This window comes from Aphelocoma coerulescens, chromosome 4 (genome assembly GCF_041296385.1).
Source record: "Aphelocoma coerulescens isolate FSJ_1873_10779 chromosome 4, UR_Acoe_1.0, whole genome shotgun sequence".
NCBI lineage: Eukaryota > Metazoa > Chordata > Aves > Passeriformes > Corvidae > Aphelocoma > Aphelocoma coerulescens.
In genome coordinates this window covers 21324290-21338869 of record NC_091017.1, presented here as the reverse complement: position 1 = coordinate 21338869, position 14580 = coordinate 21324290, and the positions used below count along the sequence as shown (strand labels likewise).

The 14580-nt window shown below is 41.7% G+C and overlaps 1 protein-coding gene across 1 annotated transcript in view; it reads right to left on the bottom strand.

The window, feature by feature from the left end:
- The window catches only part of POLR2B (RNA polymerase II subunit B), an 18124-nt gene extending 3544 nt beyond the window's left edge, over nt 1-14580 (bottom strand). The window contains exons 1-20 of the mRNA XM_069013021.1: nt 14505-14580; nt 14213-14285; nt 12659-12809; nt 11034-11146; nt 10545-10764; nt 9436-9594; nt 8287-8451; nt 7110-7306; nt 6251-6370; nt 5696-5882; nt 4490-4633; nt 4103-4242; nt 3864-3975; nt 3204-3358; nt 2763-2961; nt 2475-2643; nt 1917-2013; nt 873-967; nt 345-595; nt 169-258 (exon numbers count right to left, since the gene is read on the bottom strand). Coding sequence (XP_068869122.1) covers nt 169-258; nt 345-595; nt 873-967; nt 1917-2013; nt 2475-2643; nt 2763-2961; nt 3204-3358; nt 3864-3975; nt 4103-4242; nt 4490-4633; nt 5696-5882; nt 6251-6370; nt 7110-7306; nt 8287-8451; nt 9436-9594; nt 10545-10764; nt 11034-11146; nt 12659-12809; nt 14213-14285; nt 14505-14523 — 2856 coding nt within the window. The 5' untranslated portion in view covers nt 14524-14580. The remainder of the gene's footprint in view (nt 1-168; nt 259-344; nt 596-872; nt 968-1916; nt 2014-2474; nt 2644-2762; nt 2962-3203; nt 3359-3863; nt 3976-4102; nt 4243-4489; nt 4634-5695; nt 5883-6250; nt 6371-7109; nt 7307-8286; nt 8452-9435; nt 9595-10544; nt 10765-11033; nt 11147-12658; nt 12810-14212; nt 14286-14504) is intronic.

Here is a 14580-nt window from a genome sequence, read left to right as displayed (position 1 = left end):
AGACATTTAAATATGTAAGAAGCAGCTGCTTCCTCTTCAAAAAATATTTTATCTACATTTATGTCAACATACTGCACAGGAGTAGATATTCCAAAGACAATTCACTTAAGACAGTTCCAATGCTAAGATCATCACAGGTAAAATCTCCAGAAGAAAAAAAATGACTACCTCTTGCCTGTACTGGATACCACAGGTTCCTTTCTGACCGTGTCTGCTAGCGAATTTATCTCCAATTTGTGGAATTCTTACAGAACGTACCTGTAAGCCAAAGGAAAACATTCCATTGATAACTTAAACACAGACCAAAGATGATTAAAGCAGACAGCATGAATGTCGGTGCTCACCCTAATCTTGCAGAACTTGTATCCTTCCTGGTTCAGGGTTACCATGACCTGATCTACAATCCCAGTCTCACTGGTCCGCAGGAAGGTGCTGCAGTCTCTCTTGGTGAAGCGTCTGTTCGTGCTTTCCAGCTCGTCTTCATTTTCTGGCAGTGTGACTGTTTTGCCAATGATGACATCATCCCCAGACACACGGACCCCAGGGGCTATCAAACCATCATCATCAAGTTTGTCATAGATTGCGTGTCTCATACCTTGGGGGGAAAAAAGGAAAAATAAAAGTAAACTCCCACATTTTTGAACATACTGACTCTGATGTGCTGCAGTAATTCAACAAGTCTGCTTGCAACTTCAGACAACTGCTAAAATACCTAATGGAAATATCTCAACTGATATATTAATTGCTACGAAATACAGAAATGTCTGTATTAATATGTCCCAAAATGAAGACTGAATCAGTTCAACATTAACTACCTTGCCCACAAAAACCTTAATTTAAAAACTCAGTGTTCGTACGTTCCTTTGTCTTACCTTGGCAAGTTTCACGTGTGGGCTTTTCAAAAACTTCCTCTTGGTCATACCCTTTCTTAGACTCCTGCTCTTTGTATGAGCGATAGAACACAGATCTGAAACAAAGTTACAAAGTCTTCTCCAGTGAAACTGGCATCATTTTCCCTCATCTGTATATCTCATTTTCGCATATTATGGCTACTGTTACTAATGACAACCAAATCCAAATGACCATATGCCACACAACCTTTCCTCTGATTTCCTGTTAATCTGACCTTCACTGAGGAGGGGAAAAAAACCAATAAAACACCCCACCAAACAAAAACGTTTCAGATGGCATTATGATGGTCACTTTGCAGGCATTGCCAAAGTACCTAAGATAACATCCTAATTTTTGATGCACTGTAAAGACTTTTGGATCTGCTTGACATCTCAGAAGTAGTTATTATTCCTTATGACTATTCACATCTGCAGCATATCATTCCTGTATTACTTTCTTCCTTATACCTGCCATTTTGCAAACATTTTTAGGCCTCTACTGCTACCTTGCAGTGCCACACACAGAACAACTGAGCTGCAGTGAAGAACTTTCAATTCATATAAGGGTCTTTCTGGGGCTTTAAGGGTGTTTGTTTGCTGCCTCAGTTGCCAGTTTCAGATACTATAATGCACAAAGTCCCATCAGCCACCAGCTGTGCCAATAGCAGTTCCTTCTAAGGAGAGGGCATTCCAATCCTAACTGGTAGCAACTGTCTCACTAATAAAGAGAAGACTATGTTAAAACGCTGCAACATTGTTCATGTAACTGGCCAGAGTTATATGAAAATATACCAGGGAAGAGCCCAAATATTTTTCCATTAAACTGTGATACAAAGGACCCAAAACAGAGTAAAGACCAAAATGGAAGAGCTGGGAAGGCAAAGTGAACAGTCAGGTTACACAACAGATGAACCACTCCTGTGTTTTGCTAAGATACACATTCACTGTTTTCATTGTGCTGCTCCCTCAAACCCCATTAAAAAAATAAAATAAAAGCTTCTCAAGTTGGAAAGATTCAGATCTTACCTGAAAAAGCCTCTGTCAACAGCAGAACGGTTCATGATGACAGAGTCTTCTTGGTTATAGCCTGTGTATGATGCAATGGCTACGATCGAGTTGATACCTACAACATGCAGGGAAAATATTTTGGAAGAATGCACACATGCCCAGACAGACACTATTTTAACTCAAAGTAGGCTGTACTCTCTACAGTGAAGCTGTTCTACCCTTTCTCAGATAAAATCTCTACATCCCACACACAAAAACATGTAGTATCAGCAAATGCAGCTCGTTAGAAAAGAGACTCAAGAGTGACCCCTTGTGAAAAACCTATCAAACACCAATACAGAAAATGCATTTTTTCAGTTAGATTTTAGCAGACTTTATGGGTAAAGTAGTTTCAGCTGAAACACTACCAACGTATTGCAGTCTAGGTGTCCAGCTACAAGCTGACACTTAACCTCTACTTATTTCTTAAATTGCATACATTTGCTAAATGTTCAGGTACTCTACACACACTATCTGTGAGGTGTTTTAAACAAAACAGTGGTATTTTTGTTCAATGACCATGAACCGACCACGCACCTGCTGGTAACTCTCTGAACCTCAAGTACTCCATGGAGCGTGTTGTTACCAGGGGCTTCTGGGGATAATACAGCACATGTGCCAGCGTGTCCATACGGACATGGAAGTTGGTAATGTACACTCCCATAGCCTGTTTACCCATAGCAGACTGGTAGGTGTTCCTGGGAGACTAGACAGACAAAGGAAGACCAATAATTACGTACATAAAGCTCTTGACACACACACAGACACACACCAGGGTGTGTTCTATCAGCTTTAAAAGCAGGATGTCAGCAGAAGTGCACTGACCTGGTTGTGATCAGGGAAAGGGATAATAGATGCACACACTCCCAGGATCATGGATGGGTGAATCTCACAGTGTGTATATGTTGAACAATACGCCACACCTTTCTCTTGCAAGTCATCTGGAGTCATTGCCAGCATCACAGTCTCTTCTTCCAGGGTGTCAATGTACTCTACTACACCACTGGCCACGAGATCCTGCCAACTGAACAACCAATAACTTGATTAAAATGGGTCTCTTCAGCAGTGACAAGAACAAGGACTTCCCTGGCTTACTATTACTACCATTGCCTCAGTGTGATTAAAAAAATTGATTAAACTACCCGGCAGAGAAAGCATCTTTGTGCTGCACAAAGCTTTAAACATTCCTCTCTCCAACCCGAGGGAACATGCAACTTCCGAGATGGAAAATGGTACCTTCAGCTGAATTTCAAGAACATAACTCACCTGTAGTTGTTATACTCTCGTTCCTTCAGTTGGTCAATGTGCCTTTTCTTCAGCAGCAACTTCTGTTTCTCCACAATTAAAAGGGGCCGACAAATTCTGCCTGCATCGGTGTAGATGCGGATTTCTCGCTCACGAATATCTCTAATCATCGAGACCTGGGCAAGAGAGCAGCACCCCCTGACTACAAAGTCTCAGCTTGGAATCAGGACCACAGAACACAAAATAGGATAACTAAATTCTCTAAAGCAAAGACTTTCTAGACACTATCAGAAACACAGAACAAACAGTAACACTCCTACAAAAAGAAGCGTTTCAGAAGATTTTTTATAACTGTTTTGTCTTTCAACTGGGTCCTCTTTAAAAACAAACAACCTCCCCTAAAAAAACCAACCCCACAACCAAACAACAAACCATACACAACACCAAGCATATAATAATAATAATAATAATAATAATAATAATAATAATAATAATAATAATAATAAATCAAATGCACCAAGTGCAAAAGCCTCCCTAACAAAACGCAAAACAAACCCAATGTGAAATATATTCAGGAAGAGACTTGCAAATAATGCCACTTGGAGCATGCAAAGTAGTATCAAGGCATTATCCTCTCTTGTCTGAAAGGACACTCAAACTCTAGATGTAAAAAATTTATACCTCTGACACAATGATGTCCATCTGACGACGAAGTTTCCTTAGGGTATTCATGAGCTGCTCTGGATCTTTGTGTATTCCTACCCAGCAGCCATTAACAAAGATCTTGGTAGCACTAGAAATGGGAAACACAAACAAATAATAATTAAAAAAATCCCACCCCACCGAAGAACCCCAAACCCTTGAAGTATTGTGCAGGATAAAAAGCTTAAGTCTGTTAAAAAAGTTTCATTTGCACATACTCAGCTATTGCTGCTGGAGAGATTTCTTCTAGGTTTTCCATACTCCACTCCTCCAAGAATTCCAGAATCGGGGATGGCTGAGACCCCACAGAAATGTAAGCCATCAAGGCTAAGTTCTTCACAAGTCCTACTGCATGACCCTAGTTAGAAACACAAAGTTAACCTGCATTTTCAAATCAAGAGGTTCCCCCCAATAAGATCCAACAATTTAAACTTAACTCCTCAAGGAACCGGACACAGAACATGCTTTTAACCACCGAGCTAGCTATAAAGCTAAATATTTGTGTCAGCATTACTAAAAGAAGTGCAAGGGATCATCCCAAGTGCCATGGCTACAAAATGACCATGAGGGAAAGGCAGTTAGTCCACAAATCCTGCCTTCATTACCTCAGGGGTCTCAGCAGGGCAAACCATTCCCCACAGGGTGTTGTGCAGCTGCCGGGGCTTGGCCAGTTTTCCATCTCTCCCAATGGGAGAATTCAGGCGTCTCAGGTGGGACAGTGTGGATGCAAAAGTCAGGCGGTTCAACACCTGCACATAGGAAGGGGTTCGGTCAGTCAAGGCTTTGTAAGTGCATTGCTGACAGGCATCATGACACACAAGCACAAAGGATCAATGCCCTCTAGAAATTATGTGCTTACAAAGAACTAAAATAGCTCTGATATTTGTTAGCTACACTTTTCAGTTCACCTCCACTAATCTTACACTACCCCTGGAAACTCAAGCTCCGAACTAGTGTTATAATGGCAGAAGTTTCCAGAGCATGCTTATACCACAGCAAGGCCCAGCATGATGAACACACTTCTATCCAAGCAGAGGTCTGGTTTTTGTTGTGTAGCTTACTCTGACCAAATGAACTGAACAAGTGATATTTTCTAAGCTGCACTGTCCCCCCGGGAGGGTTTGCCAGTACAATGACAGTCTTCTTTTCCAACTTTGGAAAACTAGGACCACTTAGTTATTAGGAGCAAATCAGCATTCACATTCTTTTCACTCTTCTCAAAGCTTCTCTAAAATCTAAGAAAATCTATCTTTACAGCCTGAAATGTGAATTTATTTAAAAAGCAAACAGCAACAAACTGTGTTGGCATTTAAAAACTGAAAACTTTTTCCTGTTTTCATCCTTATGGGAAAGAGAGGCTTAACTAAACACTGCACTGGGCTAATGAAGTCAGTGCTCCTCATCATTTGCCGTGGAATACATAGCTTTTGTATTACAAGATGTCACTCAAGTCTTTTTAACTGCCTGTGAAGCACTGGAAGTAACTAAAGGAAAGAAATCCATCCTCCTGAAAGATTCCCTGGGACTACGAATTTACACAGAAGTCTAAGATCTAACAAAAAAATCCTTACAAGAGTTACACCAACTGTTAAGCAGTGAACGCAACAGCCGAAACAAACAAACCATGACAAAAAAACCCCTAAACTACACACCTGACCCAACTATTTGGATCTTCATCTGTCCCTTAAGGAAGTCTCCTTATAAGCATATTTCTATTTAACATACAACGTGCATGGCTGCTAAGCAATGTTAAACTCTTCCATGACAGTTTTACCATAAAACCTGTAAACCTGACAAAGTCCTTATTGTACCTGAGATACTCCTGCTCTGGCCTGATGAGCTTTCTTCTGGTCACCCCAGTTTCCAGTTGCCAATGAGTATTTCAAGCCATCTGAAATAATTCTTGTTTTAATTGCCAACTCCAAGTTGAAATCTTTCCCTCTGTCAATGAACTTCTGTGCATATATTCTCACTTCCTTCAGCAAATTCTTGAACATTCTGTAGAAGACACCGAGAAATATGATTAAACAGTGCTGTGAAATTCAGCCTACTCAGGACTATTTGGAAAAAATGTCACTGTCCTCCTGAAAAGAATCAATTCGTAACTAGTGGGGGGGGGCAGAGGGGAATAAAGCAAATGAACCTGTTTGTAAACATGCACAAAACATGCTTCAAAGCAAGTCAATGCTAGCCACCTACTGTGAGAGGAGACTTAACTGCTCCATGAAGAAGTCACAATCAGATAGAGGCTGTATTGCCCAAGACTGGCTCTCTGACACAACAGAATTAGTCTGATTTAGAAGCACAGAGTTGGCAATGCCTCTACCCTTAATCATGTCCAAAGAAAATGTGTATGTGATAGTTACCCTCTGAACAGGAAAGCCAAGAGTGGCCCAGCAAGATCCAGTCTCTTGTTGCCATAATGATCTCTGTCATCCAGCTCTCTTCTTCCCAGTGCTGCCAGCAACAATCTATGAACCATATACCTAAGCAAAGAAGATAGTTTATGTTTTAAACTGACAGCAGACATTCACAGCAAAGATTACATGTTTTCACAAATAAATCAGTGAACTCTTTGCTACAGGCTGTCCACTCTTGATCTTTAGGATACCACTGTCCTAAAAGAAATCTCTTCAGTGTATCCTTTGAGGTGGATGACCCACCTCTAAGGCCCACCTTCAGGCTAAGGAAAGAGAGAAGAAAATATTTACATCATGATAGTCATGCCTTAAATATACTGTCCTGTACTGTATTATAGGTTCTGTTTAGGCACATGCAATCTGCTATAAAAATCACAAGTCTCCTGATGCTACAGTTCATCATCTGCATACCAATACGCAGTGATCAAGACAATGTGCTACTAGTTTTAAAGAGTGGTTTACATTACAATCAGCTTATCAGAGTTATCTACATCTTAGTTATCAATTTCTAGATGTTGTCCATGCAACTGGATATCAAGTCATTTAGCACTATCATCACATCTAACTTAAGAACCAAAAAGTGTTGGGGGCTCATTTTGTTTCCTTTTTTTTCAGTATTTTATCAAAATTTGAATTTTCTCACCCTCAAAAATATACCAGTGCCCCAAGGTTTATCACTGAGTATCCAGGAGACTGAGGTTAAAACAAACTTCCATTCAGTGTGCTCTTCCAATAATAGACATATATGTGAGTAAAATATGTATTTAGGGTCCATTTGCAGCTGTGAGACAGAGGTCTGACATACCCTAGAAAATAGGCCTTTTTGGTTTCACAGAAGTCACTGACACCAACGTGTGGGAGCATTTCTTTCTGCAAGACTTCTTTGGCGTACTTGATTCTCTTTTCTTTGGTGACACCTGGCTTGGCACCTCTTGAGCCAATGAAGTTTAGGGCAACATTTTGCTCCTGAATGACAAATGCTTCATCCAGAGAAGGTTTGACCTAAGGCACAAAAATATAGCAAAATCCTGTAGCAACCAGTGCCTGTTGGGGCTGAATGAAATTACACAGTAGTTTGCTGATGGTTCCTTTCAGGATCTGCTAATTACTGATCCAGCTCTTTCTGGCACCAGAAAACAGTAATGAAGCATGCAGGAAGAACACAAAGAATAGTTTAAACATCAGAAAATAGTCCTCATTCAAGTACATTCTAGGCCTGATGCTGTTTCAGATATAATCAAAAGTTTATAGTTAAAGTCAACAACAGCAGGAGAAGACCCTGATGCCATGAAGATTTTTGCCTTTTCTTTTATACCCCTGTTATACCTTTTTACAACTTCTGTATTCTTAGTGCTTTTTGCCTACATTCTTGGACTTGTTTGTTAAGCTAAGAGACTAAACATTTTAGGAGCTTCGTAGTTAGGGATCAGTGTGCCCCAGACCCCAAGGTCCTCTCCAGAACACATTCTGTAAACTAAGATAGAACCATCCAGGGGAAGGTTCCTTGGGGAGGGGGGCTCACTTGAGCCTCTCACTGGGGAATCTTTGATAGATATGCTAATTAGTAAAACCTATAATGTTATACCCAATGTTGGGGAGAGAGAGACACATAGATAGACTCGGCGGGGTGCATCTCGATGCATTTGACCTGGACGTTGCACCTAAGGATCCTTAAAATAAACACCAAGGTAAAATCCCTTTTCCCCTTCTAACCATGTTTGACTCTTGATTTTAAGACCAGGAAAAGGCATCACCCTACCTCCCCAAATACATATTAACTCTTAGAAATTTCCACTGAACTCTGTTCACTTAATGTACTTATTAGAATAGGTTCAGGTAGAGAACTTCTGACATTTCTAATACAGAATCTACAACAATAATAAATAAATTACAACTGGAAAATGAACAACACTTCAACTGATGACTAGCTGCACCTACACACCACCAAACATGAAGACAGGAAATAATTTAACATGCATTACCATTTCCATCATTTCTGGGTCTTCAAAATCATATATGATGTGCTCCAGAATGTCCCTGTCGGACACAAAGCCGAGTGCACGGAAGACAATGATGATGGGCACCTCTTGTTTGATGTACGGCAGAGTTGCTACAATGCGCTGACCAATGGCACTCTTCTTTGCACCCTGAAGAGATGGGGGGAAGCACAGGTTAGGCTTAAACCATCCTGCCTTTCAATAGAAGTCTCTAAAATCATCCTGCCTTTCCATAAAAGTCTCTCTCTGGATTTGGATGATACAACAGAAGCGTATTTATTCAAGCACCACAGAAAAACATGACTTCTCAGCAGGCCAGCTAAGGAGCTACTCTGAAACCTTACTCCAGCAATGACTTTTTATTTTAAAAGCATTTTGAGCTTCAGAAGTCTGCAAATACTTTTTAAGTTTTTGCTGATACAAAGGGATGTAAATACTACTCGTTCACTCATATGCATCATTTCTCTCCCTTTGTGCCAAGAGCAATCCTATCCAGCTTCGGCGCTCTTTCTGTTAGGCTTAAACTCAGCTTTTCTAACCCACTGTGCAACTGATTATTCAAGTAGCTGCTGCCCTTCTCCAGAAGGAAACACTGTGGGATGCAGAGAACTCAGGAGTGCCCCAGACATCAGGGGTGAGAATACTGTAAAGCTTCTATTTAAGTTGCTCTTTTCAAAACATCAGTGCAATACTAAATGAGTACTGACACCTTTTGCTTTAGAAGTTACAAGTAGCACTTATTTCCCCTCACAGATGGCACAATTAGATGTTAAATATGAATTAATATGTGGTCTGCAAAACCATGTCAACACTAGCTTGGCCATCAGCAAAGAGAGGGTCCCTGCTCCTCCATTTGTTCTTTGTGAAAAAACAGGATACAGCTTGTTTGAATTTTTTAAAGCTTGTGTACAGTAATTTTAAAATTATTTTTAGCCTTACCCTAAAATCTGCCACAAATTGAGCCTTCATTTCAATCCTGAAATTATTTATCATAGAGACAGGCATAACGTTTGACAAACAAATTTTCATTTACTTTTATTTCTTCTCAATATCCCAAAACCCAATGACATGAAGAGACAGGGCAGTAACAAAACTCCTAGAACAATCTCTGGGGTTGTTACTGCCAAGGCATACCTGTCCACCTCTGGCCAGCATGCTGACCCATATAGTACTTGTTGGTCGAGAGGAATTTTCCAGACACGATCTACACTCTCCTGTGTAGGCATATTTTGAATCTTTCTTTGCAAACACATACACTGTGTTTGTAGCCATCTTCTCCTGAGCAATCAGAACCTGTGTTGGAAGCAAGAGCACCAGTAAATAACTGACAAAACAGCATGCTGAAACCAACACTCACGGTGATTCCACTACTCCTTCAGGTGCCTTAACTTTTGGAGCACTGCACAGCATGAAGGCAACTTGACAAACTCAGCTGGATTATACTCTGTATTTTAAAAATACAGATTTAAACAAAATCTACAGCTAGTTAAGATGGAATAGCCAAAACAAGAGACTCAGGGAACACTGTTGTTGGTGATTATTTACCACACCTGCTGGCTGTGCCGAGACATTTCTGGTAGCTTTAGGCACAACACTGATACAGAAAGCATTTCACTATCTGTTTTTCCAAGGCCAATGCACTACACAGGCATTTAAATTTAAATGCCAGCTCAACAATCAAAGCCAGATTTTTCTGTTTCCCCCAAGAAGACTGTAAAATTCTAATTATTTTGCTGTGTTTGCCTGGGTTATCAGTTAGAAAATAATGGCAGTTCCACTGGTGAGGCACTAACAGGGTGTGGATATGATTTGCTGAAGCTGCTTCCACAGCAATGGAGGCAAGAACCTATTATTAAAACAAAATGCATCTATATGGTTGTGAACAAGCTAGAGGACACTCTGAGTGAAGTGCCTCATTTCACAGGGCATGCTGCTCTGCAATTCCGGAAAAGGAAATACAAATATCTGGAGTACTTAGTGGCAAACAGTTCACAAAATGAAAAGCGGTTCACAAAACTGAAGAAGGGAAGACCTAAAGACAGGAAATGTGCCTCAAAGAAGAAAAGGTGGCTTGCAAAAGCCCTAACAGATTAAAAGCCCATCCTTCTGCACGATCAGGAGCTCCCACAGTAACTCTGATACACTGGAGTAAGAGTGTTTATGGTCCTGGCACAGAACATATGGAAACAAGTAAAGAACTTCCAGTGTCTGCCAAGATGGCTGTGCAAGGTATAGTCCCTTACCTTTTCTGATCCATTAATGATGAAGTAGCCACCAGGATCAAGCGGGCACTCGTTCAGCTCACAAAGATCACGGTCAGTTAAGCCGTTCAGCAAACAGTACGTGGAACGCAACATGATAGGGATTTTTCCTATAAAGGTTTTCTGGTGCTGGGTCTGCAATTGGTCCTCTCCTTCTTTAATAACTGTTTTAGTTATATCCACATACAAGGGGGCAGAATACCTACAGAATGAAAACACCACTGTGTTATCTGTCAGTTATTATCTCTCCGTACAACCCTGGGTAATGAAGGCAGTTATTCAAGCACTCACTGGTGTATTAAGCATTATTACCAAATCATTAATCACCATCTGCATTTAACAACCAGACATGGCATTTTAAATAAAGCACTAATATTACATTTTCAAGGCACTACTGTATTGAAAAAGACTATCAATTAATAAAGCAGAGGCAGTTCTTCCTTATGTTTATCCACCAGAGTTGGCTCTTACGTAAGATTTCTCAGTCTGGCTTCATTTGGCATCATAGGTGAGGGTGCTCCATCTCTTTCCCAATGTGTAGGTTTGGAGAGATAGATCTGTTCAAACTTCAACAGATACCGGGGCTGGAAAACAAGAATATATTTACTTGTAATGAAAGAAACATCTCTCTTATTAGCAACCAGAATGTTACTGCAGAAGAACAACCACTACCAATAAATGAAAACACAGCAAGTTGGGCAACACTGGTTCCTAGGATGATTCTATAGGACAAGTAAACAAGACTTGAGTTTTTGGAAAACAATCTGATTTTTAAAATGCACAAAAGCTTCCTACAGCAGGAGGTGGCAGACCCTTGTTGGCAAACATTTTGTAGGTCAAAAAAATCCCTTTCTCAGTCCTTATGTGAAGAAACACCTTTTCCTGGATTTGCAGCAACAGCCACATACAGTACTGCTTCCCAGGTTCTCATGAAAGCAATCTTAAGAACACATTCTTATCTCTGAGCATGATTGCTAAACCCTCTCATGTGCTCTAAACTGCCTTCAAAATTTGAGACTGAGAAGTAGAGGGAAACAGAAACAAAAAAATCAAGTTTTTCCCAATACACCCAGTTTCCTTAAATTAGTTTAGTATCTTCAAATGTGGTGAGAGATTGCCTGCAAGTGACTCTGAAGGAAAAAGTAAGTTTTCTTTTTCTCATCCCTAAACCTATTCCTAAAAACTCGCATTTAATAAATGAGAATAAGACACTAACCTCTGTGATTTGAGAAAGTAAAACAGTAGCTCTTGGGCAAAAAGAAGCCCAGCACAAACCACACTTGTGACCTGACCCGTGACCAGGCACAGTGCAAACAGTAACTGCAGAACTGCAGAGCTGGAGAATTCTGCCATAATATACACAGAATAACAGAGGAAACGTTAAGAAGAATTAGTGGGATAGATGTTTATGGACAGTTTGTCTAACAGAGAAACCAAAAGACATCTCAGTTTTTCTCTGCAGGATAGCTGTTTGCTTGAAAAAAAATGCAAAGGAACAGGAAAAATGTGCAACAAATTTAATGCCTGGGTGTCCTAAAGATCCTTTAGATCTCTAGAGGGAAGCATCTAGGTAGTGACTGACAGCAAGGCAATGGCTCATCACCATCTGCACTTATGGAACAGGGATCAGACCACACAAGGGACACAGGTGAAAGCACTACAGTCACTGCAGAAGGTGCACACTCATTGTAGAGGAGCCATCGCAGGGAGCAGATCCAAGACAGTATGTCCTCTTTGGAACATGGTGCTAATGGAAGAAAATGAACAACAGCACCCTTTGAAAACCTGGACCAAACTTGAGCCTAACTTAAGTCAAAGCCAACAGAGAAGTTTCCAGCCAAAAACCTTTCCTGCTGTGGTAAAGCTACTGAAAAATCAAAATCTCACCAAAACATGACTTGCTCTTGGCTACCTGACCTGCTCTACAAAATCTCTGTGCATGCAGTTTTGCACAGGAACTGACAATATGAGCTGCAGCAGCCACTTGTTCATGGTCACTTCTCAACTCAAGCAGTGGGACAGGGGTGGAATAAAACAGATGTAAAATGATTTTGCATTGTAAAAACACATCATCTCTGCCAGGGTTCTCCACTTACTGGCTCTTCCACTTCTCCTGAGGCATGCTGGGCTTCAGCTTGTAAATCAATTGGTGGAGCATCTTCAACAATTCTCTGCACAGACATCTGAATAAACTCATCAAAGGAATCCAGCTGTTGCCTGACTAAACCCTTTTCATCAAAATAGGAGCTAAAAAAAAAAAAAAGAACAGCATAATAAGAAATCTTAATTTAATTCATGTACTTCACACATCAACAAACTTAAGATATATTTATTAAAAAACCTCCAAAAGCCCTGAAATACAGTACAGAATCAAGCACATCCACTTATCCCAAGGCATGAATGTCAAACACAGATGCTCTTCACAAATGTTTAACAATTCCCACACTGCCTAAAGACACAGACACTTCCGAGTGACAGACTTGCTGCCACCTCTTGGCTAAGCCACGACTGCATGCACAGTCAGTGCCTTAAATTTCCCTTAAATTGGAAGAGAAGCATGATGACAAATCTCACTGAAAGCAGCTTCAGCTCAAGTTTTCAGTAACGCCTGTAAAATACTTTGCTTTAACTAATGTTCCAAGTTGTAGTAAACTGGGAGCATGCCCCCAAGCCCAAGTCATTGTTCTCAAAACTTTTATCTTGCGTCCTCTGTTCCAGACACACAGGAATTCCCAGCTTCACCTCCTCCAGATTTCCCTTAGCTTTTGGGTCACCTAACTTCAAACAAGCCCAATCAGAGCCCAAATTCAAAGCTCCACAGCCTGACTTTCGGTGGGATAAACTAACCATGTCTGCTGCATTCACTCATGCCATCAAGTTCCTCTACCTCACATTACTGAAGTGAGCCAGGGAACCCACATTACCTCAGCTTCTGTCCCATCACTGCCAACATCTCACAGAAAACTGGGAAGAACTACCCCCCACCAACAAGTTCAGGCTCCTCCAGGAAGGGTAGCACACCCTTGGCTATCTTGTGTGTTGCTGCATGGTTTACTGTTGCCCAAGAAAAATGATGATGGGAAAGAACAACCTGTATCCCAGCACTGCCTCCAAAATTCCTCACTTCTGGTCTCCAAGTAGGCTGTCTATGGGACCAGCCCCACAGATCTACCCTTAGGCTTGCAAATGCTACTCTAAGACACCACTCGTGTACATCTTATGAATGATGTAACTAGCAAAAGAAACACTTTTTACTCAGTTCCACATAGCATCCCACTCCTTAACGCTCATAAAAAGCTGCAGGTCCTGGACACTAAAAAAAAACAACACCAAAATGGTGGAAATAACCAAGTACTGATTTCCTAGTGCCAGCATCAGCTGTGAGATTAGTGGGCTTGATATGGAACCAAAACCACCTCTTTCTTCACTGAAAAAGCGTGTGCTGGGGGTCACCAGAGCTTCTCAATCCCTGACGACAAGGCTTTGTTTCTGCCAAAAGCCCTCCTGCTCTGAACGTGCTGCAACACACAGTTTAGCATAACCAAGCCTGCAGCTCCCAGACGTGTTTCCAGGAGCAACCTGGCTGTCACCCCGCACAACCGAGAGCACATGTGTCGAAGGCTTAAGGACACCGAGCTTTAGCAGGTCACCTAATAACAATCCAGCAGGCTTCTTGCCACAGGTCGGGGGTAATTTCATCATCGTCTTCATCATATTGCATATCTGCGGGGAAGCACAACATGTGAGCCAGGCTCCGACCACCGCGGTGCCCCTCCTCGCCCGCTCAGGGACCCTCCGGCACCCCGGCTCCCGCGGGAGATCCCACCGCGCCCGGCGCATCCCCCCATCTCCCAGTTCCTGCGGGCCCAGCGCCATTCCCGGCCCCCTTGCCAGGACGGACGGGAGGAAAAGGCGAGGAGACAGAAAGGGAGAACCCCTCACCTTCGTCCGCGTCGTACATGGTGGCGGCGGGAGGAGCCGCGGCGGCGGCCGAGCGAGGGGCGAGCGGGGGCGAGCG